Genomic DNA, 26668 nt, shown 5'->3' on the forward strand with positions numbered 1-26668 from the left:
TTGTTGTTGTTTAGTCGTTTAGTCGTGTCCAACTCTTTGTGCCCAGAGCACGCCAGGCACTCCTGTCTTCCACTGCCTCCCGCATTTTGGTAAGACTCATGTTTGTAGCTTCGAGAACACTGTCCAACCATCTCGTCCTCTGTCGTCCCCTTCTCCTTGTGCCCTCCATCTTTCCCAACATCAGGGTCCTTTCCAGGGAGTCTTCTCTTCTCATGAGGTTGCCAAAGTATTGGAGCCTAAGCTACTACTGCTGCTGCTGCTGCTGCTGCTGCTGCTGCTACTGCTACTATTACCATGCCTTCCCCCCAGGAGCCCAGGACTCATGGACCCATTAAAAGACCCATTAGAAGACCCACAGACAATAACAGTTCTCAAAGGCCTGATGGAATAGAAAGATCTTCAGCTGCTGGTGGAAGAACAGCAAGGAGGAGGGAGCCAGTCAAACTTCTCTGGGAAAGGAGTTCTAAAGTGTGGGAGCAGCCACCACCGAGAAGGCCCTCACTGGAGTCACCACCAAGCATGCCTCTGAGGGAGGCAGGACCTAGAGAAGATCTCAGAGCCCAGGCAGGTTCGCATGAGGAAATTATTTATTATGAAGAGCTTTTCTGAATCTGACTGTATAGCCTGTAGGCAACAAAGCTTATGCTGTAATAAATGTGTTTGGATTGCTGGCATAAGGCAGAATAGCCCTATGATGTCTTTTGTTTTTAAAGGTGCTGACAATTGCAACAATTTCAGACAAAATCCAGGGCTGATATATAATTACTTTATTATGGCTAAGGGACAAATAGGGAAAATGATCAAAGTAACTAAACGTATTTATTAATGATAGAAAACTATTAAAATGTTTCTCTTTATTTTTATATCATATGAAAAGTTAATTTACAAAAGATCATAAAAACATATTATGACTTTTGATAACAGCTAATGCAACAGTTCAAATTACAGTGCCATAAAGAATTCAAACTGAGAACCAGTCATTTGATCCCCATGTAACCAAGTTCTCAGAGTTTCCCAAAAGCAAGCCTAAATATTGAGAGCGCACAAGTTTTGATTCTCTGCTGAACTTCTCCAGAGATGGAGAGAGGGCTTCACAAGAAAGTTGGGCAGATACACATTTGGAAAATTAATGTGAAGCTGAGATTAGTAAATGTCAAGGTAGTAACAGCTGGCTTGAAATATCTAATGTAAATGTTTCAAAGTGAATAACTTTCACCCATTTTGTACATATCCTTATTCAATCTTACTAGCAACTGTTTAGCTGCAGGTATAAAATGGTTTCACTACACAGTAATTGCTTTAATAATGCTTTCTGCATAACAGTCAGATTGCTGTCCTCCCATCCTGTAACAGGCAAAAGTTTCAAACATAAACTTGTCTGGTTGCCACTAGCTATACAAATTGCTTATATGAGCAACTACAAAGTGCACATTTTTCAAGTACATAAACACCATGTCATTTATCTATCTGTCCTAGAGAGGGCAGTAGCCCCCACAAATAATAAAGTTTTATGTAAAAGCAGGATATACAATGTGCAATTACAAAAAAAAAAAAAATGCCAAGATACTAAAGTAAAGCTTTTATTTAAAATGAAAGCTATATTTGTAATAACTGAATTTTTTAAAAAAATGACAGATATAAAAATTTATTCTTTAACCATTTATGTGACTTGTTGGCTTAAATTTACATAAACTTTATATTCCTTTTGTATATTATTCTAAAAAGCTTTTATGAAATAAAAATCAAACATTGGAATCTAGACAACCTATAAGTTTCATAATTTTCTTTAAAATGTCTCTATATTTCAAAATATTATACTAGGTTTTTAGTACATTATAGTTAATACACAAAAACTATCAAAAAGTTAACCAAAGTCAAAGTGGAAGTTCCCAAAAAGACACTGAAGGGAGCAAACAAACAGACATTACTAACCAGCGTTTATCCTGCAGTCAGTCACACTTATCTTTAAGAATGAGTTTATATTTTATGCATGTGATAATTGCAGATATCCTGAGGATGTAAATCTCTTACCAGTTATCTCATAATTGCCTTTTTTCACAGGCAATCACCTAACCATGGGAACCCAGCTGGAAGAGGTGACAAAGTGATTACTACTTTGGCTATCATTTACTAGAATTTTGCAGAGGATGTCTCAGTTCTTCTCAAAGGTGATGGCATGTGATAAAGACTATGACACTGTACTGGTACAACTGCTATATCTCTCAAACTGGATTCCCAGCATAAAGAGGAATGGTTCTAATTTGTACTTACAGAATGTTCTGCATGAACATATATAATTGTTTAGCAGGAGAAAGAAAAACCTCTAGGGAGGCATATAAAGCTTGATTACAGGAATCCCATCATGCAGCTTTCGGTCAGAGGTCAGGCTGAGGAGCCTCCTGAAGGTCCTACTACCATTTCCTGTCAGCAAATTTCACATTGATGGAGTTTGCAGGAGTCAATAGTCCATGGGTTTTGGCATAAGCTGGTTTAGTTTTTGGAGAAATTTTTATTTCAAAATTTTGAAGCAGCTTGAAGGATAAAAAAAACAGAACACTAGAATTAATAAAAACTGGATATGAGAAAGGCAACAAGAATGTTGATAGTACTAACAGCCTACATTGTGGCAGAATCCAGAATACAGTGGTACCTCGGGTTACAGACGCTTCAGGTTACAGACTCCTCTAACCCAGAAATAGACTTTCAGGTTAAGAACTTTGCTTCAGGATGAGAACAGAAATCGTGCAGCAGTGGAGCAGCAGCAGCGGGAGGCCCCATTAGCTAAAGTGGTACCTCAGGTTAAGAACAGTTTCAGGTTAAGAACGGACCTCCAGAATGAATTAAGTTCTTAACCTGAGGTACCACTATAGAGGAAAGAGCCTTATTGATTCCCAACAGTGGCTAGAGAAGTGCTTTTGTGAAGCAGCCATCTCAAACTGTTCATCCCCTAGCAACTGGCATTCATTGCCCTTTAACATGCGCTTCCATTTACCTGTTATGGCTAACAGCTGTTCTCTGTGAATACCTATTTTGTAAAAAGCTCCCTCATCCAATGGTCATCATCACCACATCTTGTAGCAGTAAGTTCAGCAATTTAATTATGAGTTGTGTAAGTACGCTCTCTCCTTTGAAACTACTGCTAATCAGTTTGATTGGCGACTCGAACTCTCAAACTACCAGAGGGGTGAGCCATTGATCCAGGTAGAATATCCTAGGTGGCCACTGAAGGAACTTGAAGTGGAGCACTGGCAGTTCTGGGGTACACTACTCCAGTGAGACTTTTTCAGAGTAACTGGATCAGATGGTGTGCCTTCTGAGCAGCTTTCACCCCTAGAACCCCTTTTCAGCTATTAATCACTGGTGATGAAAATAAGCTGCTACTGAAAGGGCCCAAGTATTAGGCCCTTTGCTTTAGTCTGCAGAGCCTTGTGTGCCAGGACAGAGTGGAAGAGGTTTCCATAAACACTCACTGAACAGTTGTTTTTGGAAGGTCCAAAGACTGAACTAAGGCTGCAGTCCTGTGTGTGCCTGAGAGCAAATGCCATGGAACTGAGCAGGGCTTACTTCTGAGTAAACATGCTTCAGATTTATTTCAAGGCTTCATTAGTATGCATACTAGCAGCAAGTCCCACTAAGCAGAGTGTGGTTTATTTCTCAATAAGCAACTGCAGGAGTGGACTGTAAGACTGTGCTATGGGGGAACTCATAGCACAACCACTATCTACCCAAAGCCAGCTTGCTATAGGCCCCAAACACCTGACTGGCACTTAAGGAAGACTGCAGAGATCAGCTGCAGTGTGGAGTGCATGGTAGGGAAATCCATGGCACAGCTGATATCTATCCAAAAAAGGTGGGATACAATTGCAATAAAAATAATAATAACCTGAGCTTCCTATAAGTGCTGATCAACTGATTGACAGTTACAGCAAGCCCCAAAATGGGGCTTGGTATATAGCCAAATATATTTGCATGACTATCTTGAATTGAAGCTATTCATGCAAAGGATCTACCTCTGTGGGTGCAGTTTGAGACACACCCACAAAATATTTTTTGTTCTGCTTTATGTCTAAAGGTCCTGCCAACCTGTCAAAATGACCGACATGGGGTTTAGACAGCCAGGATCTGGCTTGCTAGTTAGATCATGTTCCTTACCCCTGCCTTAGGGGAAGGACAATACTGTATCAGAAATTATATAAGTGAATGATTTCATTATATAATTCAAATTAAGAATTGGGAAAGATAGCTTATTTGCTATTACAGATCACTCTTAGGACCATAACTCTATAGCCTTTTTTACTTTGAGTTCAACAATACGGGCAACCCCAACCTCTCTCACCACCAAAGGAACACAAGTGAACAACACAAACAACGCTGACCCCAAACTCTACATACATTAAACGTAATAGAAACAATACGGGCACTTACAGCCAAATGGCCCACGTGACTTGCACCAGTGGAGCACTTTGAGGACTGGGTCTAACAGTGTGAACCACTATGTGTCTACTTAGAAGTAAATCCTATTAAGTTTGATGGGGCTTGCTCCCATGTAAAAGGGTACAGGATTGCAAACTAAGTCACTTATTGGCATTGCATTTATAGACCCCAATCCTTGCAAAAATATATACAGTGGTACATCTGGTTGCGAACGGGATCCATTCCGGAGGCCCGTTCGCAACATGAAGAGAGCGCAACCCACAGCGGCACGTCTGCACAAGCGCGGGTTGCAATTCGCAGCTTCTGCACATGCGCATGATGTCATTTTTGTGCTTCTGCACATGTGTGAACGGCGAAACCAGGAAGTAACCCTTTCCGGTACTTCCAGGTCGCCGCAGGACATAACCTAAAAGAATGTAACATGAAGCGGACGTAACATGAGGTATGACTGTACAAATGCTAAACTTTAAACATGTGAGCAGTCACACTGAAAAGAAAGCTATTGCTGGTTCAGGGAATTAATCTGAATTTCTGAAATACAAAATCACGCATATTTTAAACATTTTATATAGCAAGGAGATGTGCTTTAGTAGCCTGCTTACCTGTATTAGTGCAAGGTGAATTTCAAGTTCAGCAATTCTTTTTCCTATACAACTACGTATACCATAACCAAAGGGGATGGAACCAAAATTATCCACTCTGTCCATATTGCTTTTCCTTAGCCAGCGCTCAGGCTGGAACTCATTTGCTAATGGGAAATTCTCTTCCTGATATGATGTAGCATAATGACAGAGTGCCAGCTGGGTCTAATGAAACAAATGAACATATATTTACATATAATTTCCCAAATGCCTGTTAATGAACTATTTATAGTTTCCTAAATATACATTTTATGCTGTTTAATATAAATTCAGATTATTCACAAGGATCAATACAATTGCTTAAAAAGTTTAAAAAACCTTGGACAAGCTAAGATGCTAAGAGTGCAATCCTATATACGTGTACTCAGAAGTGAGTCCCACCAAGTTCAATAAAAGTGGCTGCCTGATGTGTATAGGATTTCAGCCTAAATCAGACAAAACAGAACTGACCCATTTATAAAAAAAAATTGTACTAAAAACTATACTTCTTTAACTTCACAAAAAGCTGCCATGCTCTCTAGATTCTTCCTCCTAGAAAAAAAAAAGTGTGGCTCATTAGGTCTACCTTAAGTAATTAGTGTCCTTCATGAGCGTGTCTCAAAGCAATCTCAAATAGGTGGTTCCCTTCAAGGAGCACACCACACTAAATTTGACATCCTCTCACATAAAAGAAAACCAGATGTTTGATGCTTCAGTTAGTTGCATCAGCATTATCAATTACTTTTATTGGGAAGGTTGTTGGATGCATGACTGAAATGCAGCCTCAAGGCAAAATCCATTTTTAAAAACTACTACCCTGCTTTTGGGACACGGGTGGCGCTATGGTCTAAACCACTGAGCCTCTTGGACATGCCAATCAGAAGATCGGAGGTTCAAATCTCCGCGATGAGGTGAGCTCCCATTGCTCGGTCCCAGCTCCTGCCAACTTAGCAGTTCGAATGCACATCAAAGTGCAAGTAGATAAATAGGTGCCACTCCAGCGGGAAGGTAAATGGCATTTCCGTGCACTGCTGTGGCTTTGCCAGAAGCAGCTTAGTCATGCTGGACACATGACCAGGAAGAACTGTCTGCGGAAGTGGACAAACGCCAGCTCCCTCAGCCAGTAAAGCGAGATGAGCGCCGCAACCCCAGAGTCGTTCACAACTTAGTTGTCAGGACTTAGTTGTCAGGGGTCCTTTACCTTTACCTTGCTTTTGGCATACCATTGGGGGGGGGCGGTGAAAGCAACCAGCACTGTGGAAGAAGGTGGGCCAAGGGTAGTCAGAATGAACGGTTCACCAGTCTTCTCCTTATGTCCAGTAATTTCTCCATTCAACAGCATGGCAAAGGGGAATACTGAAGCAGCTCATCACATGTACTATGTCCCCTGATACATATTACCCACAAGGTAAAAGACCTCTACTAGCTAACTCCTGTTCCCATTCTTCGGGTTACTGTTTTACCCAACTTTTTATCGGTGGAGAGCAGAATAACATGTAATTATACAAAAAGTACAATTTCAAGTTACCAGTTCCTACACTCAAATAGGTTGAAAATACCATACAGTATAATTTTAGAATGTTTCAATGTTTCTTTAAAAAATGGCGCCTATGTTTTAAGCTAATGACTTCACATGGCCAGGGGATTTCCTAGGTGCTTTAAGCACTCACTGCAAATGCTCACAACACAAATTTGCATGTTCTGATTCATGTGTATAAATGGCTCTGAAAATTCAAGATGGTGTATGGCTGTACCCAGATGTCCAATAAGCAAATGAATTTTCTTCTGTTTTTAAGACTTTTTTTTTTTTACAAAGGAAATCTGGGTCCCACAGCAAAAGAAAATGAGCTTGGGATCCTGAATAACATCTCTGAACATGCCTAAAATTAAACCAGACTTTCACATAATAGCTCATTTCCTAGCAAAGGCAGTTTCACGTATCCAGAGTAAATCTGTGATTTCATCCTTTCCCACTCCTTTCACAAAGCCATTGTACAACTCACCCCTTTAGGTATCAAGTATCCTCCAACAATCATATCTTTCTGGGTTACTCTACCGTTTCCTGGTAACACTGGATATAACCTACAAACAAGTGTCAATTAGATATTCAGTGCCTGTAATGTTATATTTCTTTAGAATTATTTGAAGGTGCCCACAAATGGGAAGATAGGAGGAATTCAGTGAGTAAACACTGCATGTTTGGATTTTTAACAAGGTTTTGACAAAGGCCTTCAACAATGGCCCCTATATTTTTTAAAATAGCATTAATTGGATAATAGAACAGGGCCCCAATACTAACTAAATTGTTGGAAGTACAAGGTAAGAATAAACTTCTTTTTTTTTTTTACACAATGTAGCCAAGTAAACAGGGAATCTGCTTCAAGACTGATGCCTCTTAAGAAATTGAACAGTGAGGCAGCCAAGGTCATAGAAAGCACAAATTTATTTAGGATGGCAAAATCTTAAAAAGATTGTGAAGAGCTCTAAACTTATGTGGGGCATGTCATTGGACCCATGCCTTTAGCAAGGCCACATTCTGGATCTGGTCTTCCTGACTGGGCAGAAAGAGGATGATTTGAAAATGAGGGATTGTAAAAATCAGTTGCTTGTCATGGTCAGGTCACTTCCTGCTGAGATTTTGGTTTTCAGCAGCTTTTCACCTCTGCAAAAGCAGGGGAACTATTATAACTTATTGGAGGCTGATGGATCCAACTAACTTCCAGACAGCTCTGGGAGACTTTTTAGCTGATATGATGGGTGCTCCCTGTCATGTCCTCCTTGATCTGTGAAATAAACAGGTGACCCAGGCTATTGACACAATCACACACACCCCAATGTCCTCTCCCACTATACACCAGAGCTTAGGACAATGATATAAGCTGGGGCATGTTGAACACAAACAGAGGAAACCTCCAGATGAATGCAGCCAAACTAGAACCCAAATAAGGGCTCATTATTAAGCCTACTCAGTGGCAATGAAGTCAGCACTATTATATCCAGTAGAACTTTCCCAGATACTGTAGGACATTTTATATTCTGACTCTAAAAAGCTGGTGGAACCAATGGTGGCCCATTATAATTTGTTTGCAAAGCGTTTTGAGAATAGAGTTGCCTGCATCCATGAAGACATTGACTTCGCTATTATAGCAGGTGAATCTCAAGAGATATTTAGAACATTATCTGGTTCTGTTTTTTTTCAGATGAGCTTCAGTTGGTATGGCTTGAGGACATGAACAAGGTGTGTGGATTGGTGTGGACAATCACATGTGCTCTTAACCCATGCCCTTCATGGCTGATAAAAAGTAGTAAAGAGGGGGATGGACAGTTGCTTTTAGTTAATTAGTGTTCTTTTTATGTGTTTGAAATTTTGTATTATATTTGTTTTTATAATTGTACATAAATTTGTAGTAAGCACCAAGTAAATGTAATAAACCACTACTAATACTAACAACAACGACAGCAGCAACAGCAGCAGCAACAACTACTATAACAAACTGAGTGATTGGGTAACAGACTGACAGATGAAATTCAATGGAAGTAAAATGATAAACATTCGTAGTTTCATATATAGAATCTAGATTGGCTAAAACCATACAGGATCTTGGATGTATCATAGAAAACTCAGGGTCCTACAGCAATGAAGAAGATAAACTCAATATTAGAAAAGGGGCTACACTTAAATGGAAGTATCATAATGCCATTTTTTAAATCCATGATGCAGTCGTCTCACCCCATCTCAGTAAGAGTAATGTCAAGCTGGAGAAAATATAGAAAAGAGCAATATGCAATATAAAATTATACATGTTTACTTAGAAGTAAATCCCACTATATTCAGTGGGGTTAGTGCATAGGATGGCAGCCTAAAATACTGAAGGAGATGGAGTATTATTACTATTATTACTATTACAACTGCAGCTATAATCCTAAACACACCTACTAGGGAGTAATCTCTACTGAACACCATAGAACTTACTTCTAAGTAAATGTGCATCTGATTGTGCTGTTAGAGAAGGTATGTGAGAAGTTGACAACATTATTTTGTTCTGTTCACAAACCACAAACTGATCAGAAAAACATGAGAGGAGTTACATCTCATGCAAAACATAATCAAATTAAGAAATGCTTGTTTGTTAGTTTTGTATCGTACTTGTCTACTATTGCCACTTGATCCTATGCTGGTTACTAGCATAAGCTGTCTTTCAAAAACTTCGTTGAGAATAATCTATCAATAACTATTCGCCATACAGGTTAAAAGGGAAAGTCTATCTTCAAAGACAGTCTACAGCCGACTATCTTTACTAACTAAAATAGTGTCTTTCTCCACCATACCTTCCTTGTAATCTTCATTGAGGCAGCTGACTAGATTTTATTCAGGTGAAGTAGGAACCCATGGTTTCCTGTTGCAATAATGAGCCTGCATAAGCCTCAGGCTCATATGTTTTCTCTCCATGCACAAGAAACAGGAAGCCACGGTTTCCATTACATCTGAATTTTGGGAAACCATGGTTTTTTTCTAAGTGTGATTGGTTAGCAAACTAAAATATAATGCCATAGTTTAAAACTGGTTTGTTTTAACTAATCACACTTAGAACATACCACAGTTTCCTGCATTCAGACATAAGGGGAACAGCGGTTAGTTGAAAAGATAAAGTAGAAGTTCCCAATCTTTTCTCGTTGCATATCATAGGGAACGGGAGAGGAGTATGCAAACAGACTCTCTTGAAATGAGAGCACATTATGTAAAAAAAGTCACTTATTTTAAAGAACTATGGCAACTTTGTGAAGCTGCAGGTGGAGCAAGTTTTTGAACCTACTGGCACAGTACTCTGAATATTTAACTCAAAAGGAACTCAGAGAAGCTTCTCTGTAATGTAGGGAACCTACAGCACAATTCAAAGCCTGCTTAGTCAGCAAAAAGTCCAATTGAATTCGACGTTGCTTGCTTTTATAAATGTGCATTAAATCACTATTTAAATCTGCAGAGAATAGTGAGACATACTCTAATACAAATAATGAAGGGCACGTTAAAAAACACAATTGCAATTTAGCTAAAACAAAGACACAAAACAACAAGAAAGGAACAAAAACGTTTAATGGTCAACTTAGTTTTTCTGCACTTACCTCAAGGTTTCTTTGAGAAGGGCTCTGATCATTGGTAAGTTGGGGACGTCATGTGCATCAGGGATTTTATCTTTCCCCAAGTTATTGACTATCTCTTTATAGACAGAATGCTGCACTTCCGGGTGCTTTGCTAACAGGTACGTCGCCCAAGATAAAGTGAATGAAGTCTAGGGCAGGGAAGAGACAGTACCAATGGGAGGGAGAACATTCAGTAACATTTGCTAAGCAGTAGCATTTTTCATTTTCAACCAATGGTTTGTTATAACCTGAACAAAATGCAGATATGATTATTATTGTTGTTCTTCATAACAACAGCTAATTTTTATAAAGCTCTTACCCGAAGAGCACAATCCTATGTACTTTAACTCAGAAGTTACTGACTTCCCATGGTAACCATGAGGAGGAGGGGGCAAGAAGCAGTTACTCCACTCTTTCCAATTTTGTGCTACGCTGCCTTCAGTCCCTCATTTCATTATTTTCATTATGTTCTGCATTATCGTTTTTCTAAAAAGCTCTGGACAGCTTCTCTCAGTAGAGGCTGGGAGCCGTGCCTAACTACATAAGAAATTGCTGTGAGCTAAACAGTGTCTCCTCTCAGGTTCCCAGCTCCTTCACATCCTCTTCAAAACTGGCACCGTGCTAAAATAACTGAAGTGCTTTGAAGCCCAGTAACAGCTGCCCTATTCTATTCAAAGTCTTTAATAACCCCTTTCTGTGCCTGCTGCTTTTATATTTTAAATCATAGCACTGAGGGACCAGGTCTTAGACACTTTCCTTCATATAGTACAGAATCATGATAATCTGGTTATTACCAGCTACAGAGGTAGATATAAGTTAAGACAACTGCTCTGATAGCACAAAACATTGCCAATTCAAGTTCTATAAAAGAGCTTCCTTCAAATCTAAAAGTAGAAATGCATGTATAGAACATATATATTTGACACACTTTGTTTTATTCTAAGGTCCTCAAGTTAATGTCCCCACCCTTCAGGCTTAAAATCAGAACCTACTAAATTCAGGTGTGGAATTAGTTTTAATTAAAGCAAATTATTTATGTTAAATAAAATCCTAATCATACTTCCATAGATATTTCTGGGGAGAGTATTATAATTCAAATCTGTAACATAAGGTAAAATAACATCAACTCACCCTTACCAAGGGCCTACCATGAGACAGAGTAAGGCAGCTGCCTCAGGTAGCAAGTATTGAAGGGCAGGGAATCCTGCACCCACTAAAGTCACCACCCTTAAGGTGCTGTGGAGGATGTTGAAATATGATTCAATGATCTGCTGAGCTTTTCTACATGGGTTGGGAATGGGAGGATGAAAGTTCTCGCCCTTTGCTTAAGGCAGCCAAATGCCTTGGGTTGGCCCTGTCCTTACATGATGGCATGAAATACCATTAACTCTTACTACTTAACAACACACTCACTTTTGCCTTGCCATCTTTCTTAGAGAAATTCTGATAATGGTATTTGTTCTACATATATAGGCAGAAGCAGACTAGTTTGCTGCTCCTCAGAACTCAGCTATAGCTTTACAGATTTATAGAATTTATTTATGCGTCTGAGATAAGTCTAATATTAGAGAACAATGCAACAGCGGGTGACATGGTGGGACTGCGCCACCCACCTGACCTCCCATCCGGCTGAGTCACTCCAAGAAGGAGAAGGGGAGGGGCACAGTGGCAATTATGACAACACAGTGGCAATCCACCAGCGGGAGGGAGCACTGGATTGACCTCGCCGCCACCACACCCCTCCTTCTCTCCGTTCCAACATGTTGCAGTGACTCAGCCAAGTGGAGGTCAGGTGGGTGGTGCAGCCCCACTACATCATTTGCTGCTGCAACAATCGAAACGTGAAATGCTGTTTATACTGTATTCTATAGGAAGGAAAATAACTCCATATTTATTTCTCATTGGTTGCCTAAAAGCAGGTTTGTTTTTTGCCAGTTATTTTTATTGATTTTCCAAATTGTTACAAATCGAACCAAATTAATTCAATTTAATATGCCTAAAAGGAGGTTGTATCTTGCAGCTTTAGGGATATTCTGTCTTGAGATAAATGGACCAGAGAGGTCCAGCCCTGCTTTGAGCCAAGGTGAGCCGCTAGGCTTAGGCAACACATTGGAAGGGTTAATGTGAGTCCTGATCCCTTTGTCACCCTGGATTGAAACTCAGGCAAGGGAGAAACTAAAACAGTCCTGATTCTCTTTCTCCCCCTGCCTCGCTCTCTCATAAGGAATATAGGAAATGTCCACTGAACAACAATAACAGTAATCATATTGATAATGTAATAACAACAGTCATAGCAGTAAACCTACTGTATCAACTCCTGCCAAAAGCATCTCAGTCATATTGGCATAGATTTCTTCCACTGTAAGTTCTTTCCTATTAAGCAGAGTTGTGAGAAGTCCACCATCTACCTCTTTCCCCTGGTCCAAAAGGGACTTTATATCACGTAATTTATTGTCGACATGAATTTGACCTTTGCGATGAAGAAAGAAGAAGGGGGAATGCATTTGTTAATCAGTGAGATTTCGTTTCTCAAACTGTTATTTCTCATTTGTCATTTGGTGACAGCAACCAACACAGGGCTTTCATAACAGGTTTAGAGTTGTGTGCTGTTTTTTTGTAAGCTCACTACACATTGCTTGCTAGAAAACTGTCCTAGCTCTGCTAAACAAAGTGATCTGCTGGGCAAAGCACATAACTGCACCCCCACATAAATTCTGTTGTACAGCAAATTACACTCAAAGCGAGGGAAGCGGTATGGCCATTAACACGGCTGAAATATGAGGTTTTCTTTTCTTTTTGCTTTCTAGGTAAGGTGCAATGAGGAGTCAGACTCAGTTGAGATGTTCCTCTAAAGTCTCCAATCCATAGTTTGGAAGATAAGGAATGGCCTAAAGCAGGTGTGGTGAACCTCACCCCAAGGTCCAAATGCAGCCCTCTAGGTCTTTCTGTCTGGCCCCTCAGACTCTCCCTGGGGCACACACCCTTTTCTCATGCCATGTCCCTCGTCTGGCTCTGCACCTTCCCTGGCTGCTTCTGCCTTGCTGGAATGCATCCTTGAACTGCAATAATGCCTTGCTACATTTATTAAGGAAGCGGAAAACATTGCCCTCCAAATTACTGCAAACTTATGAAACCAAAATGATTTTTTTAAAAAAAAACTTACTAAATCTGAAGAGTCCATCCCATGATCTACAGAATTCTCTCCAAGGTTTTGGAATAATTGGACGAAGCCATTTGGGGATGGCTCCTGCATACATGGTAGTCTTGAAACTACTGAACATCAACTCCAAAGCTTCAATGTATTCCACAGTGTTCTGGGGGATCTGGTTTTCCAAGCACCCCAGGCGGCACTCATACAGAACAGTTGCCACTCCTATAGAATAAAAATACATTGGGATTTATTCTTTTCCTTTCCAAAGTAATTCAAGGTGAAGAACTAAAACAAGCTAACAAACACCCACCCCCACAACAAGAACCAAAGGCCCAGTCCTAGGGAGGGAGACCCATTGTCTCAAAACACATGGGATTAATTTGCATGGCTATAATATTGTCTGTACATTTACACCAGTGCCGGATTTACGCATAAGCTAAACAAGCTATAGTTTAGGGCCCCACTCTCTTGGGGGCCCCAACAAACTTAAAGGAAAAAAATGTAATTCACTATTAATATACTACTTCTTAATTGTATTTCAGTTCAACAATTACTTTGATAATATACACATTTTGTTATGTGCAAACAGCTTTAGATACCTGTTAGGTCCATAAATTACCATATAGCATATATTCAACACTAAAACAGTAACAATTTGTTGTTGACAAAGGACAGCTGGACATATAAAGGGCCCCATTACCTTCAGTAGTAAATCCAGCCCTGATTTACACAAAGCATTTTTTGTGGAGTAAAGTAACATATACATAGCATATGGTGTAATGGTGCAAACACTGAATAATACACTACATTACACTGAAGTGGAATAATGTACAGTGCAACTTTATCCATCTGCAGCACAGATGAGCAATATATGTGGACCAATGTATGCCTGTTAATGACATCAGCTCCATCCACTGTTGTCCATGCCCACAGGCATGCAGTCTGCAAGCAGCCGTCCAACACCACATGTGCACTTTGCAGGCAAAAAAAGTCAACTACCTCTGATGTACTGTGGAATGTATTGCGAGACAATTATATTGTTCTCCTTAATAGCTGAATACTGCTTATCCAGATATTGTACCTTTGTGTGGAACATAAGTGTGTTCCTTTTGCCAACTTGAGTAATGCAAGAACAATTGTTGATAATGATAATATTAATAAATAATAATAATAATAAGCAATAATGGTTGATGAAGCACCAACACAGCCACATCTTCCATTAATTTCTAAGAATGAATTATCAATCTCACCTTCCATTGAATACTTGAAAAAAAGGCTGTTAACATTTGTCACTGTTTCCCCATCTTCTTCTTGATTTCTGAGAATGTGGATTCTCTTAATTAAATCTGCAATAACTTCATTAACTCCTCCTGAGAAAACGGCAACATCTTTGGGTTTTACCATTTTTTGCCTTAGTACACGCCTCATTTTTAGCCACTGTTCCCCTTCTCTGGAAGAAATAACAGTTTAAAATTATCTAAATAATTATTTACGTCAATAAGTAAAAAAGAGAGCATCTCTCATTAGAAAGCCATAACCAAATGTGTCTATTCTTGAAAGTGGTGTTGGAGGAATAATGTTTGTGTGCTGATTATTCAATCATTTAGATTCACAACAAGAAGCAGATAGCACATTGCCTTACTGGTTATATTTTACATATTTTACAAACTGGTCCAAGTTCAGTTTCAAGATAAATAACCATAAAAAGAGATAGCAGTGCCCTTGAAGTTGCCCATCAACAATTAGCAGACTGAATAGCAGACTGAATAGGCAAACAGTTCACCTGGTCTCAGCTGTCGCTACTATATTGAGATTATATATTTCCATTTGAGACTTGTTTCTAAATGTGTTTGTGCATTAGCATATGCAAACCTGTGTCTTCTTTTGTCCTCTTGTTTTGATAGTTTTTTTCTGATTCATAAGAGGCCACCCTAGAGGTGAGGTGTGCACACGCATGTAAAACTGTGCAGTCTGATCAGATCAGTTAGGATACAATTAAGTCCAGCTGCCTCCCCATTTCCCCCTCCTCCAGAAAAGGTGCCTAGCACTGTTGTTTGAACTGAGGAGATCTTTGTGTATAATGGAATATATCTGGATCAGTGCTACTGAATTTTGTTATTGATATATATCAAACTAGGTAATGGGGCGTCATAACAACTGACATGTAAATTAATTAGAAGTTTTGAGAGGAATGTGACCCATACCACTCATACCAATTTGATCAGAGTTTGCTTCCTACCCCCCGCTTCCATAAAATGCATCTAGTCCTTGCTAGCTTCCTTATACTCTTAAGTGGTATATTGAGGGGAGATCTGATGTTAAGCTAGTGGACCTGATGGAGCTCATACTTCTCCTTCTCCCCACTGTGCCCTTGGGGTATGTGGGTGGCTGCAGTGGGAAGGAGAGGATCAATAAGCCCCATTTACACAAGCAGAAGTCTGCAAGCAAGATGATACAAGTGGATATTATACTTTAAGTCTAATTATTAAATGTTCGCTTTCTCAGTTGTGCCATGCCATTTTGAATTAAATGCCATTCACTTTAGTGGACTTTAAATATATAAAACAGTGGGGTGATTGAAGCCTATCATACAACGGTTTGACTGCATATTAAAAATGGGTGATATTCTGTGTTAGTCAAACACCGAAGAGATCCATTGACATTGATGGACTTAAGTTATGGGTTTACTCTGAGAATGACTAACATTCCAATTTTATTTTTTTTAATTTGACTAACATTGTCACCTTACGCATTTACTATGGGGGAAATGTAACATTCCATCTCTAGACTTACAAAAGAAATACATTTATTTTTGTCCCGACTGTAGCATTAAGATGCTGCTAACCTTTATTAATGTACAGCCTAGTTCTTACTACATAAAACACTTAGCTGCTGCAATGTTATCATGTGATAAAAGCAGAAGAATGTCTGTGAGTCATAAAGGGATTGGCTTTCTTTGGAATAAGCACATTGCATCAATAATTACTCTGAATGTTCCCTAAAGGCATTTGCCAACACTCATCCCCATAGGTATATAATCATGCTACAAGCACATTCTTTCAAGAAACGCATTAATCAAAAACAGTTTAAAATGTATCATCAGTGTCTTTTGTGTGAAACCCAAAGACCTAAACATTGTTTGGCAACGTAATGCCAGAAATACCATTGCACTCACGCAGATATAAGTCCTGTAGCTCTCCCTCGTAGATCCCTGTATTCCTGCCAGGAATCCATGTCAGCTCGTTGTGGCGCGGATCCTTCTTCCCGAAGAACCTGAGCAACCATGTCTCGATCTGCAATGGATACAACTAGTTTGGGACCAAAATGAGACTTGAAAATTTTTCCATATTCCCGAACGTGCTTCTGCTATGAACGAAAAGTAAATTTCAGATGAATACATTATTCATTCTTACCAGCAAGAAAAAATATAGTCATATGGCTATGCAGTTAGAAGTAATGAACTACATTATAGCCTGATTTCCCAGATTCCCTGGCACCTGAAAAGCTGCTGTTGCAGAGCTCAAGGAGTTGAAGCAAAACGGGTTTTAATCTGATTCTAATCTGAGCCCAGGGGCATTCCCCCAGTGCATGGGTCCCTCTTCATAATGCAACATTACAAGTTCTGTCATGGACAAATCTGTATTGTGACCCAGGGAATTAAAAACAACATGATCACTTCAGGCACTGTACATAATTTCAAGAACTTGAAGTATAAGATCAGGTGTGCTTTCTGTTTTGCCCAGTTGTGAAACTTATGAAAATGCTCTCTTTCCACCCCAGTGGTCAAATATGTTTATTTGAATGTGTTGTTAGAGCATGCAAACAATATATATTTATTCATTTTATAGAAATGATATTATAAACGTTATAAGAGTTTGACATAATCAACATTAGATGTGTCTGAATAATTTTTTACAGTGTGTTAGGATTGGAATAAGAACAGAAAGTTAAGAAATTCCAACAAACCTGAAATGGAACTTTGCCCACATTTTTAATGTTTTGAAGTGACATTTTATTTATTTTACTTTATAAAAAAACTTAACAAAGCAGTGTACAATAAAGGAAGATAAAGTATAAAATATGAAAGATTAAGAACTTTATACAGTGGTACCTCGGTTCTTGAACAGAATCCATTTCAGAAACCTGTTCAGCTTCCGAAACATTCAAAAACTGAGGTGCGGCTTTCCATTGCTTGCAAGAGCTTCTTGCACTCAGCAGAAACCACGTTGCACGTTCGGGTTCCAAAAAACGTTCAAAAGTGGAAGCATTTACTGCCAGGTTATTGGTGTTTGAGAACCAAAATGTACGACAATGGAGGCGTTTGGGAACCGAGGTACAACTGTAAATGGAAGTCTATAAAGCCAGTAATACAATTAGACAGTTATTATTCCATAAAATGGCAAGGTAAATGAAAGTCTTCTTAAATAAAAATATCATTACTGGCTGTCTAAATATCAGAATGCTAGGTGTTTCAAAATGTAACTTATTCCAGAGAGCTGGAGCTGAAACTGTTAAAACCCAGTTTCTAGTGTATGCTAAACACACATCTGGGGCATACAGAGCTGAATAGTGCTGTTTCCAGGCAGAGATATATATATGAAGAGAAACAGTCCCTTAGGTAACCTGGTCTCAAACTGTTTAGGGCTTCAAAGGCTAAAAGGAAAACATTGAAATGATCTCTGTAGCAATTTGGCAGCCAGTGCAGCACCCTCAGAACAGGTGCTATATGGTGCTGACTGGCTGTCCCAGTCAACAACCTATCTGCAATATTCTGCTCCAGCTGCAGTTTCTGGACTAATCTTAAAGGAAGCCCCACATTAAGTGCATTGCAATAATCCAGTCTTCAGGTTGCCAGTGCCAGGACCACAGCAGGCAAGCTTTTCTTAGGCCAGGTAAAGCCATAGCTGTCTAATCAACTAAAGCTGACACAAGGCGTTCCTACCCACCAAGGCCACATGCTCCTCAGGTGACACAGGAGACTATATAGATATTCCTTCAGAGCGAATGCAACCCCACCTAGAACAGGTTGCTGACCTATCTCCCAGACACAGAAACCACTCACCCACAGGGCTTCCACACTGCCAGGTTTTAAACTAAAAGAGGGATTCAACTAAGTTGTTGTGTGCTCAGAATGAGGTCTGCTCATGCAGTGGGACTCCCACCTCCCTCCAGGTTTGGGGGCATGCTAGGGGGCACATGGGCAGAAGAGATGGAGGAAAATCCCATTGTGAGAATATATTTCCTTCCCCACATGCATACACCACTTAGCACTGTATTGAATTTCTCCATAGGTTTATTGGCCCTCAACCCACCTAGCACTGAGCAGAGCCTGTACTCCTGACTTGGATCTAACAGAGCAATAGAAATATTTGTCTTCAGCATACTGGTAACACTTTGTTCCAAATCCCAACACATTCATACAGATATTAAACAGCCTTGGGAAATAATATTGCCCTGCAGAACCTCATAGTACAAATTCCAGAGGGGCAAACAGCACTCCTCCAAAGCTACTCTCTGGAACCAACACTGCAAGCAGTATGGGATCTACCAAGTGCCCACAACACCATGCTACAAAACCAGTCCAGAAGGATACTGTGGCCAATGGTATCAAAAGCTGCTAAGAGATCAAGCAGAAGAAGCAAGAGCATACTCCCTTTCTCCCAATGAAGGTCATACATCAGGACAAACAAAGCCAATTCAGTCCCAAATTCAGATCTGAACCCAGACTGAAATTAGATGAAAATAGCTTCATCCAAGAAAGGCTACAGCTCATCCACCACAACCATTTCAATCTCCTTTCCAAGAAAACATTAGCAGTTGGTTGGTAACTATCACAGACTAGTGGGTTGAGGGTTGCTTTTTGTTTCTAGGAACGGCCATGTTAGTAAGCAAAATATTCCATTTTTGTTCAGTTCTTTCTTCTGCAATACTTTTGGTTGTCCCATTTCTTGGAAAAATCTATTTATGGTCTATATACTGATTGCCAAGGGAAAAAATACATGCCCTTAAATGTCCCCACCTTACTTACAGCAGCTTTAATCTTTTAAATACATTGCAAAATTATATATAATTTTAGAGGGAAGACGGCTTATTCATATAGCAATGAATCTCTGCCAGCTGGAGACAACAAGAGGACAATTATGAAAGAAGAGCTGGTGAAAAACATTTGAACTATGAAGAATTTTTAAAAGTGCCTTCCCTAGCAGATTATATTACATAAAGATGAAATATTATGCTTTGTTTAATAAATTGTGACTGAACCACTTTATTTCAAAACTGAGCAACAAAATCTATTTAAAGAAAGAAAAACTAAAGTTGTGCTTGAGAATTCTGAGATTCATTTGGAAATTATGCTCAGTGTTCAAGAACAACGGCTTGGATCCTAAACTGCCCTTCTATGAATCGAAAGAACTCTCATCCAAGGAAGGCTTCTGCAGGCAGAGTGAAAGGTGGTGATTTTCATCCATTCCTTCCCCCACCCCCTCCCACGTTGTTCCTGGAGGTCCCCAGGCCTCCAGGGCATATTTTCAGAGACCACAGAGGGCTTCAGAAAAAGAACAGAATAAGTGAAAATCACATTACCCGGCATGTGCCAGCTGGAGTATTCTGTGAGAGTTCTGCTCTCATGAGAATTTAGGGATCCAGTCTGCTATGGCCTCAGTAGTGCTGCAGATAAAGGCTTTCTTCACCAAAACGAAACAAAACAGAAAATCTAAATCTGGCAAATGATTTTTTAAAACCTCCTAATAATCCCAATGACGTTTAAATGCTGTGCTGTGAAATATTGCCTGCTCACTGCACTCACCAATGTCATACAAGCATTTAATCTTTGTTCAGTCATTAAAACACTGTTTATAATTTATGTCCCGTCCCCGCGCCCCCCGCTAATGTCACATACCACTTCACATGCAAATATATAGATTTTTGGGGGGTGGAAAAATCATTCTCTGCTTTCTTGCTTAACAATGCAGAGAACACATTGCATAGCTATAGCTCTTCTAAATGGAAGATGTTTCTCTTTAACCAAAGCAGAGCTAGGCATAGATGTTGTGGCCGGCTTAATGTTGGAGTCAGGTTACTGACAAACAGAACCTTCATTGTAAAACCACTCAACTCCCTCCCCCACTTTCACATATGGTGTGATGCATGGAACATTCTGCATCTCAGACTGCATCTTTCAAGTAGCTGCTGTGATTGCTCAAAGGTTTCAGATTATTATTTTTTATTCTATTCACTTATGTTCTTAACAGAGTTTTATTAATTCTTTTAGAGAGTTGCATAAGTGTGGTGGTTTGCATAAAACTCTTGAACAAGAAAGCTACACAGTACTACCGACTGAGTCATGTACTTGCTTGCTACCACTTCCTGTAGCTTCCAATAAACTGTAAATGGTTTATTTCCCTACATGGATGTACAATCGAAACAAAACGTTTGAGTTAATTATTTAATTAGCTATCCCCTTTCTATTGTGCAACCAGCATTGTGAAAGGTTGGCTTTTATGTCAATATTTTCAATAAATGCATGGGTGATATGAGGAGTCTAACATGCAGATGCCTTTGTGAAGCCCACAGGCAGGAGTTGAGGGTGCAGCAGCCACTAGTTTTCAGAGCCATGCTTCCTCTGAACTTGGAGGTAATATACAGCAATCATACCAAGTGCTGAGGCCTTGCTGATGAATTGGAACAATTGTCAAATAACAACAGTATGCTTGTGGAAGACTCTTGAGAGTCCCATGAACTGCAAGAAGATCAAACCGATCCATTCTTAAAGAAATCAGCCCTGAGTGCTCACTGGAAGGACAGATCCTGAAGCTGAGGCTCCAATACTTTGGCCACCTCATGAGAAGAGAAGACTCCCTGGAAAAGACCCTGATGTTGGGAAAGATTGAGGGCACAAGGAGAAGGGGATGACAGAGGACAAGATGGTTGGACAGTGTTCTCGAAGCTACCAGCATGAGTTTGATGAAACTGCGGGAGGCAGTGGAAGACAGGAGTGCCTGGCGTGCTCTGGTCCATGGGGTCACGAAGAGTCGGACACGACTAAAAGACTAAACAACAACAAAATGCTTGTGGAAACTGGACCCTCTTTCAGTGACGTTTGGTGCTGTTCTTCATTAAGTGTTTGTGAAATAATCTTGGTATCCATGCTGAGAACTCTAGTGCAGCTCATGACTTAATGGCATGAGTGGGCTGTTCTTGGTACGGATCAGAACCTACTTATACTACAAATCACACCTTGGATTTGTACTGGCCAGGACACTGGAGATCAATACATGGGAAATGTAGTTACAACAACATGGATAAATCCTTACCTGGTGATTAGCTTTATAGTGAATACAGCCTTCTTGGGAGAGAGTAATAGTAGTTAGGATAATCTGCCTATATAAAGGCTAACGGTTACAAACGGTTTCTTGACTGCTCTCCAGGGAATTTCCTTCAAATAAATATTGCAAGTTGTCCCACTGAAGTACTAGTCAACTGCTAAAGCAAGGAGATAGTATGAGCAGTTGACACTATTGTTCCTAGACACACTATCCTACATGCCACAGTTCATGGTCAGGCTGCACATTATGCTTCATGCGTAATAGAAGCTAGGCTTCTTGTTTTTATCTAAATAATTACAGGCAGGGGACAGGAAGGTTATTCCTTCCCTCCCCAGTTGTGACCCTCCAGCAGTGCCTTTTCTTAAAAAGAAAAAAAGAGTCCCCATTATTGCCAATTTCCGCCCTGTCTCTTCAGGTTTGATCCCTAATATTCTGAAGAGTTTAAGACAATGAAGCGGTAGTGATGACCAAACATAGACCAGAGCCTGTGTTCTTTTGTGGCAGTGATGGTGATATGAAAATCTTACTTATCTACTACCACTGTATCCACAGTGGTCAATCAGCTGAACTTTTCTGGGTAGCTATGGGCCTGTTATATCCAGGTCTCTAATGGGACAACGAATCAGCCCTAGTTACCTGCTGTGCTACATTTGCAAAATGTGTTGAAAGAAAAACTGTTTGTATCCAAGCTGATTTAGCTGCTACATTGAAGGAGAGTAACATTTTAGATGTGCCCTTGCCTTTTTATTACATTTGCAGAATGAGTTTAGTTTCTGAATTTCCTGAGCAGGTAGATTGATATTTCGACCCAAAGGTCCCGCCGTGGAACAGTACCTCTGCTAGTGCGTGAGGGTTTCTTTCTTGACAGTTTTCACCTCTTGAATACTGGTTCCAGAGGAAGAGGGGATTGAGATGAAGAGAATTGGGAAGGGGGTTTAATTACAAGCCAGCCTTCAATCCACAATTAATGGGTAACGTTACTTAGAGTTTGGTAGGTATTTATCTCACAAGCTTTTGGATAAGCTTGCTAGGTTGGTTAGGGAGATTGTAAATGCCTCTTTTATATGAGCATGTAGGAGGTGTGGTAGCGGTGATGAAATCTCCTTTGGCAAGTCAGTCCCAGAAGATGCCAGTAAGTCATTTCCCTACATTTTCGTATGTCTTTTACTCTCTGGTCCTTCCAGTTCCTTCCCTTCCAGTTCCAGATTCCTTCCATTTCCTTCCCTTATCCAGCGTGTATAAGGCACAACCGAGCAGCAAGACAACAAGATTTGGTGAGATCTCTATATGCTGTTGCCATCCCAATTTATCTTTCCAATCCAGAAGCTGCATAAGATCCCACATGGCTTCTAACATGCCTAGAACTTGGATGTAAGTGAACTGGCAAACTAAATCCAGAAAATGCTGAACTGATATTCTGAGCATGTGTTGTGACCTGTCAGTTTTACAATCTGAAATCAATGCATTTGACTACTTAGCCCCCAAGCCAATTCTGAAGTATTCTTAATTGCATATAAAGACCTGAACAACTCTGGACCAGTATGCTTGAAAAAACAAAATCCTCTCCATTGCATTAAGATCAGCCAGCAGTCTTGCCACAGCCTAATGATGATCAGCTTGTGGTAACAAGGAAGCAGGCTTTTTCATTGGTGGCACCAGTGTTAGGAAATGCATCCCTTACTTAAATATAAGAGGTCCCATCTGTATTGGCATTCCACTGGCTTTTGAAACATGCTTGTTTACACAAGCATTCCCTTGATCTCTCCAGAGTCTCCTGTTTTAATTACTGTGGTTTTTTAATTGAATATTTTAATTGTGGATTCTTTTAACTGGATTGTTTCATTGTATTTTTTATTATGGATATTTATATTTGATTGATTGCACAGTTGGTTTTTATACTTATAAACTACTAAGAATGCTCTTTTGGCATTAATCCATATAGAAACTAATGAATAACAATTTATTAATGTATTAATAATAATATCACGTTGTGCTGCATTTCTTAACTCCTGTCTGCCCCCACATTTTCCTGTGAGCACTATGATACACTGAGAGCACCCTCTTAAATATATTAGCAGGATATATCATATCTTATCTTTCACTAGCAAGGGAATATGAAAGGACCCCTCAGCGGTTACTCACAACTACAACAGAGAGAGGGGGGGGGGGAATCCTTTTTGCCATTTTAAAACCTGCTGAGGCCAACCTCCCGAGGAAAATAAAGCAGTCCCACATGTCGAGCAAAACAACCGGTCCCTGGGATGAAAGGCTTAGCGAAGCAGATGTAAAACGTTAGCGCTGTCAAGTGCCAGGAACAGCGTGGATGGCAAATGCACCAAGTCCTTCGGGGCGGGGGTGCAAAATGTGTTTTTGTGTGGTGTCAAAACACTCCTGGCTCCATAGCAACCCTCCTGTTATGCGACGGGGGGGGGCGGGGAAGGGCTGAGCACAGAACCAGATGTGGGCAAATTAGCAGCCAAGCACCAACCCGAAGCGGGGAGGGGTGGGTGGGGAAGGGATCTTAGCGTTGCCTCTCTTCAAAATCACCCTGCCTTCCCCCGCCCCCCCCGCCCCGTTCAGGCTGGAAAGCAGACAACTGCTGGTCCCACCACCCTCCTCAACCCCACGTCACGTGGGGCTCATCTCCCCGCCAGCATATGGGGCGGCGAACGGAGGAGTGTGGCGCCTTTTGGCGGGGGTGGAAGAGCCCTCGTCGCCCACCCGGCGCCGTGGGCATTTGGGCACCGGGGAGCTGCGCGAGGGTGAGCAGCCGTGGCCTCCCTGCGTCTCCTCCAGCCGCCACTGCTTCGCGCTCTCTTTCAATAGGGAGCGAGGGAGAGGGAAGGAAGGAAGGAAGTTCGCCGGGAAACGGGGAGGGTTTCAAAGCGCCCGCCTCCGCCGAGGGGACGTTTGTGCAACTTTCTCGCCGGCAACTCGTGCTGCTGCTGCTCCCCCCCCCCCCGTCAACCATATCTATCTATCAATCATCTATCTATCTATCTATCTATCTAATCTATAACGTGCATATATACTCAACGTCCCCCCTCCCCCGGGGACCTGTGCAAACGAAGGCGACAAAATGGTCTCTCCCCAGAGCTGAGGAGAAAGGTGCGGGTTTCAGCCCTGCGACCCCGGAGCTCCCTCGTCAGCTCCCCAGCACATACGACGCACGAGGCTGCGTCACGCGCGTCTCCCGCCACGGCGAGACGGTCCGGGGGGGGATAGTTCGGAATAAAAGCCTTGACCAAAGTCTGGAGCTCAGACATTTCCGACCGCAACACCTCCTTTCCACGTTCTTTTCAGTCCCCTCAGAGCATCTGCCACAAACAAACAAAAAACCACCTCAGAAGTCACGCTTCAGACTTCAAAACTATTTAAATACCAGCTAGTTATATTTTCTGGCACCTATTTTCTGACTTGTCGGTAAAGTTATCAGACCGTTCATTTATAAAAAAAGAACGACACACACACCCCTACAATCTCTCTAGGTTGTATCTGCAACCCGATATTTTACAAAAGGGTTCATCATATACTCCTCTGGAAAACAAAGCAAGGCTACGTCTTGGAGAAATAACACAAAACTGATTTCATTTTCTGAATGGGGGGGGGGGGACACACACACACAGCTGCCCTCCTTGCTTCTCAATCAGAGGGAGCCCTGCGAGGGGAGAGAAACGCGTGTGAAATCTTACTGTCCCACCACCGTGATTCACTCGCTCTTTTGTTGCCCAATTTCGTCGACCGTCTCCTGCCACGGATCCCCTTCCGCTCAATGGTACCTGGATCTCGTGAATGCGGCTGAAGCCATCCTTCCAGAAAAACTCGACCAGATTGGAGAAGGTCTTGGGTCCGGGCATTTCCCTCAGGCTCCTCACTCTCTGGTGGCTCGGGTGCTGGCAGGCGTCGAGGAGGAGCCCCCGGGCTCCACGGTCCGAAGCTGCCCCCATCTCCTCGTCGTCGTCGTCTTTGTCCTCCGCTCTCCCAGCTGCCTCCTTCTGCCCCTCCAGGGACGGGCTGCCTGAAAGTTTGGGCAGCTGGTGAAGCCTGCTGACAAAAGCCACGCCGCCAACGCAGCTCCTGCGAGGCTCCAGCACCTGCCTGCAGTCCCTTCTCAAGACCTTGGCGAGGAGAGACATTTTCTCTGTCTGCTGCACTTCAGGGACTGCCGCCTTTCATTGAGTCGCGGCTCCTCTGTGGGATTTCTCGTCCAGCAGTGCTTCTTCCCCAAACTCTTCGCTGCCTGAGCATCAGTTTACACAGACCATTATTAAAGGCTCCCTCCCCTGAGGCTGGGAAAAGGCGGGGTGGCCTGCCATGAGGGGAAGGAGGCGGCATGTATTCTGTTTCATTTAGGTCAGATGAAATGCCCCACATGAGTGTCTGATCTGAAACTGGTCAACATGCAGGTTTTTCTACTCTCCTCCCCACTGTTTTGGCAAAAAAAGGAGGGGAGGATTTGGCTGTGAGGCGCCTCTTTCTCTTGGTCGGCTTGGTTTCCATGTGTCAGCTAATGCTCAGCCCGATTCCTAAGCTGCACAAAGAAGGGCACTCAGTGTGCAGCAGAATAACCAAAGGGGGAACCCTGAGTTATTCTGTACACAGAATGCTGAAAATGCATTCAAAACTGCATAAATGACACATCTTTGCCATGATGTCCTCCACTGATCCTTATAAGTGTGTGCATGCATGCCCTTTGCTTCTTACATATTGCTGAAGTACTATAATAAGTATCTTGTAGCTGTCTAACATTTTCCAGTTCAACAGATTTGCTTTACGTCAGACCTGCCGGACATTGCATAACACTCTCGTGCAACAGTATCCATGCCTACCATTCTGGTTTTGTTTACACAGAGAATCATCTAAGTTTCAAACTACGTATATTGTAATCTCTCTTTGAACTTTTCAAAAGTTAAAACCAATGAAAACCGATCAACATCAGTGAGCTCGCAGCTCCAAGAGAACCCAAACAGATTCTTCCCTTCACTTCTCACTGTGTTAGT

General features: G+C 41.3%; 1 protein-coding gene across 3 annotated transcripts; it reads right to left on the bottom strand.

Annotated features, from left to right (window-relative positions):
- Positions 1-752: 752 nt before the first annotated feature.
- On the bottom strand, positions 753-26383 carry CYP27C1 (cytochrome P450 family 27 subfamily C member 1). Of its 3 annotated transcripts, none has more exons than XM_083430895.1 (9): positions 25448-26383; positions 16520-16710; positions 14595-14794; positions 13357-13566; positions 12500-12663; positions 10176-10342; positions 7058-7136; positions 5037-5240; positions 753-2531 (listed from the first exon to the last, which is right to left on the bottom strand). In XM_083430895.1, exons 1-9 carry the CDS (start codon positions 25802-25804, stop codon positions 2412-2414), a joined length of 1692 nt encoding a protein of 563 aa, XP_083287021.1. In that variant the 5' UTR covers positions 25805-26383; the 3' UTR covers positions 753-2411. The 3 variants fall into 3 exon arrangements, with proteins under 3 accessions (XP_083287021.1, XP_083287023.1, XP_083287022.1); XM_083430897.1 differs by having other exon boundaries at positions 16520-16637; positions 25448-26361; XM_083430896.1 differs by having other exon boundaries at positions 16520-16707; positions 25448-26343.
- Positions 26384-26668: the final 285 nt, after the last annotated feature.

The sequence above is a fragment of the Podarcis tiliguerta genome, assembly GCF_965153285.1.
Source record: "Podarcis tiliguerta genome assembly, chromosome: 1".
NCBI lineage: Eukaryota > Metazoa > Chordata > Lepidosauria > Squamata > Lacertidae > Podarcis > Podarcis tiliguerta.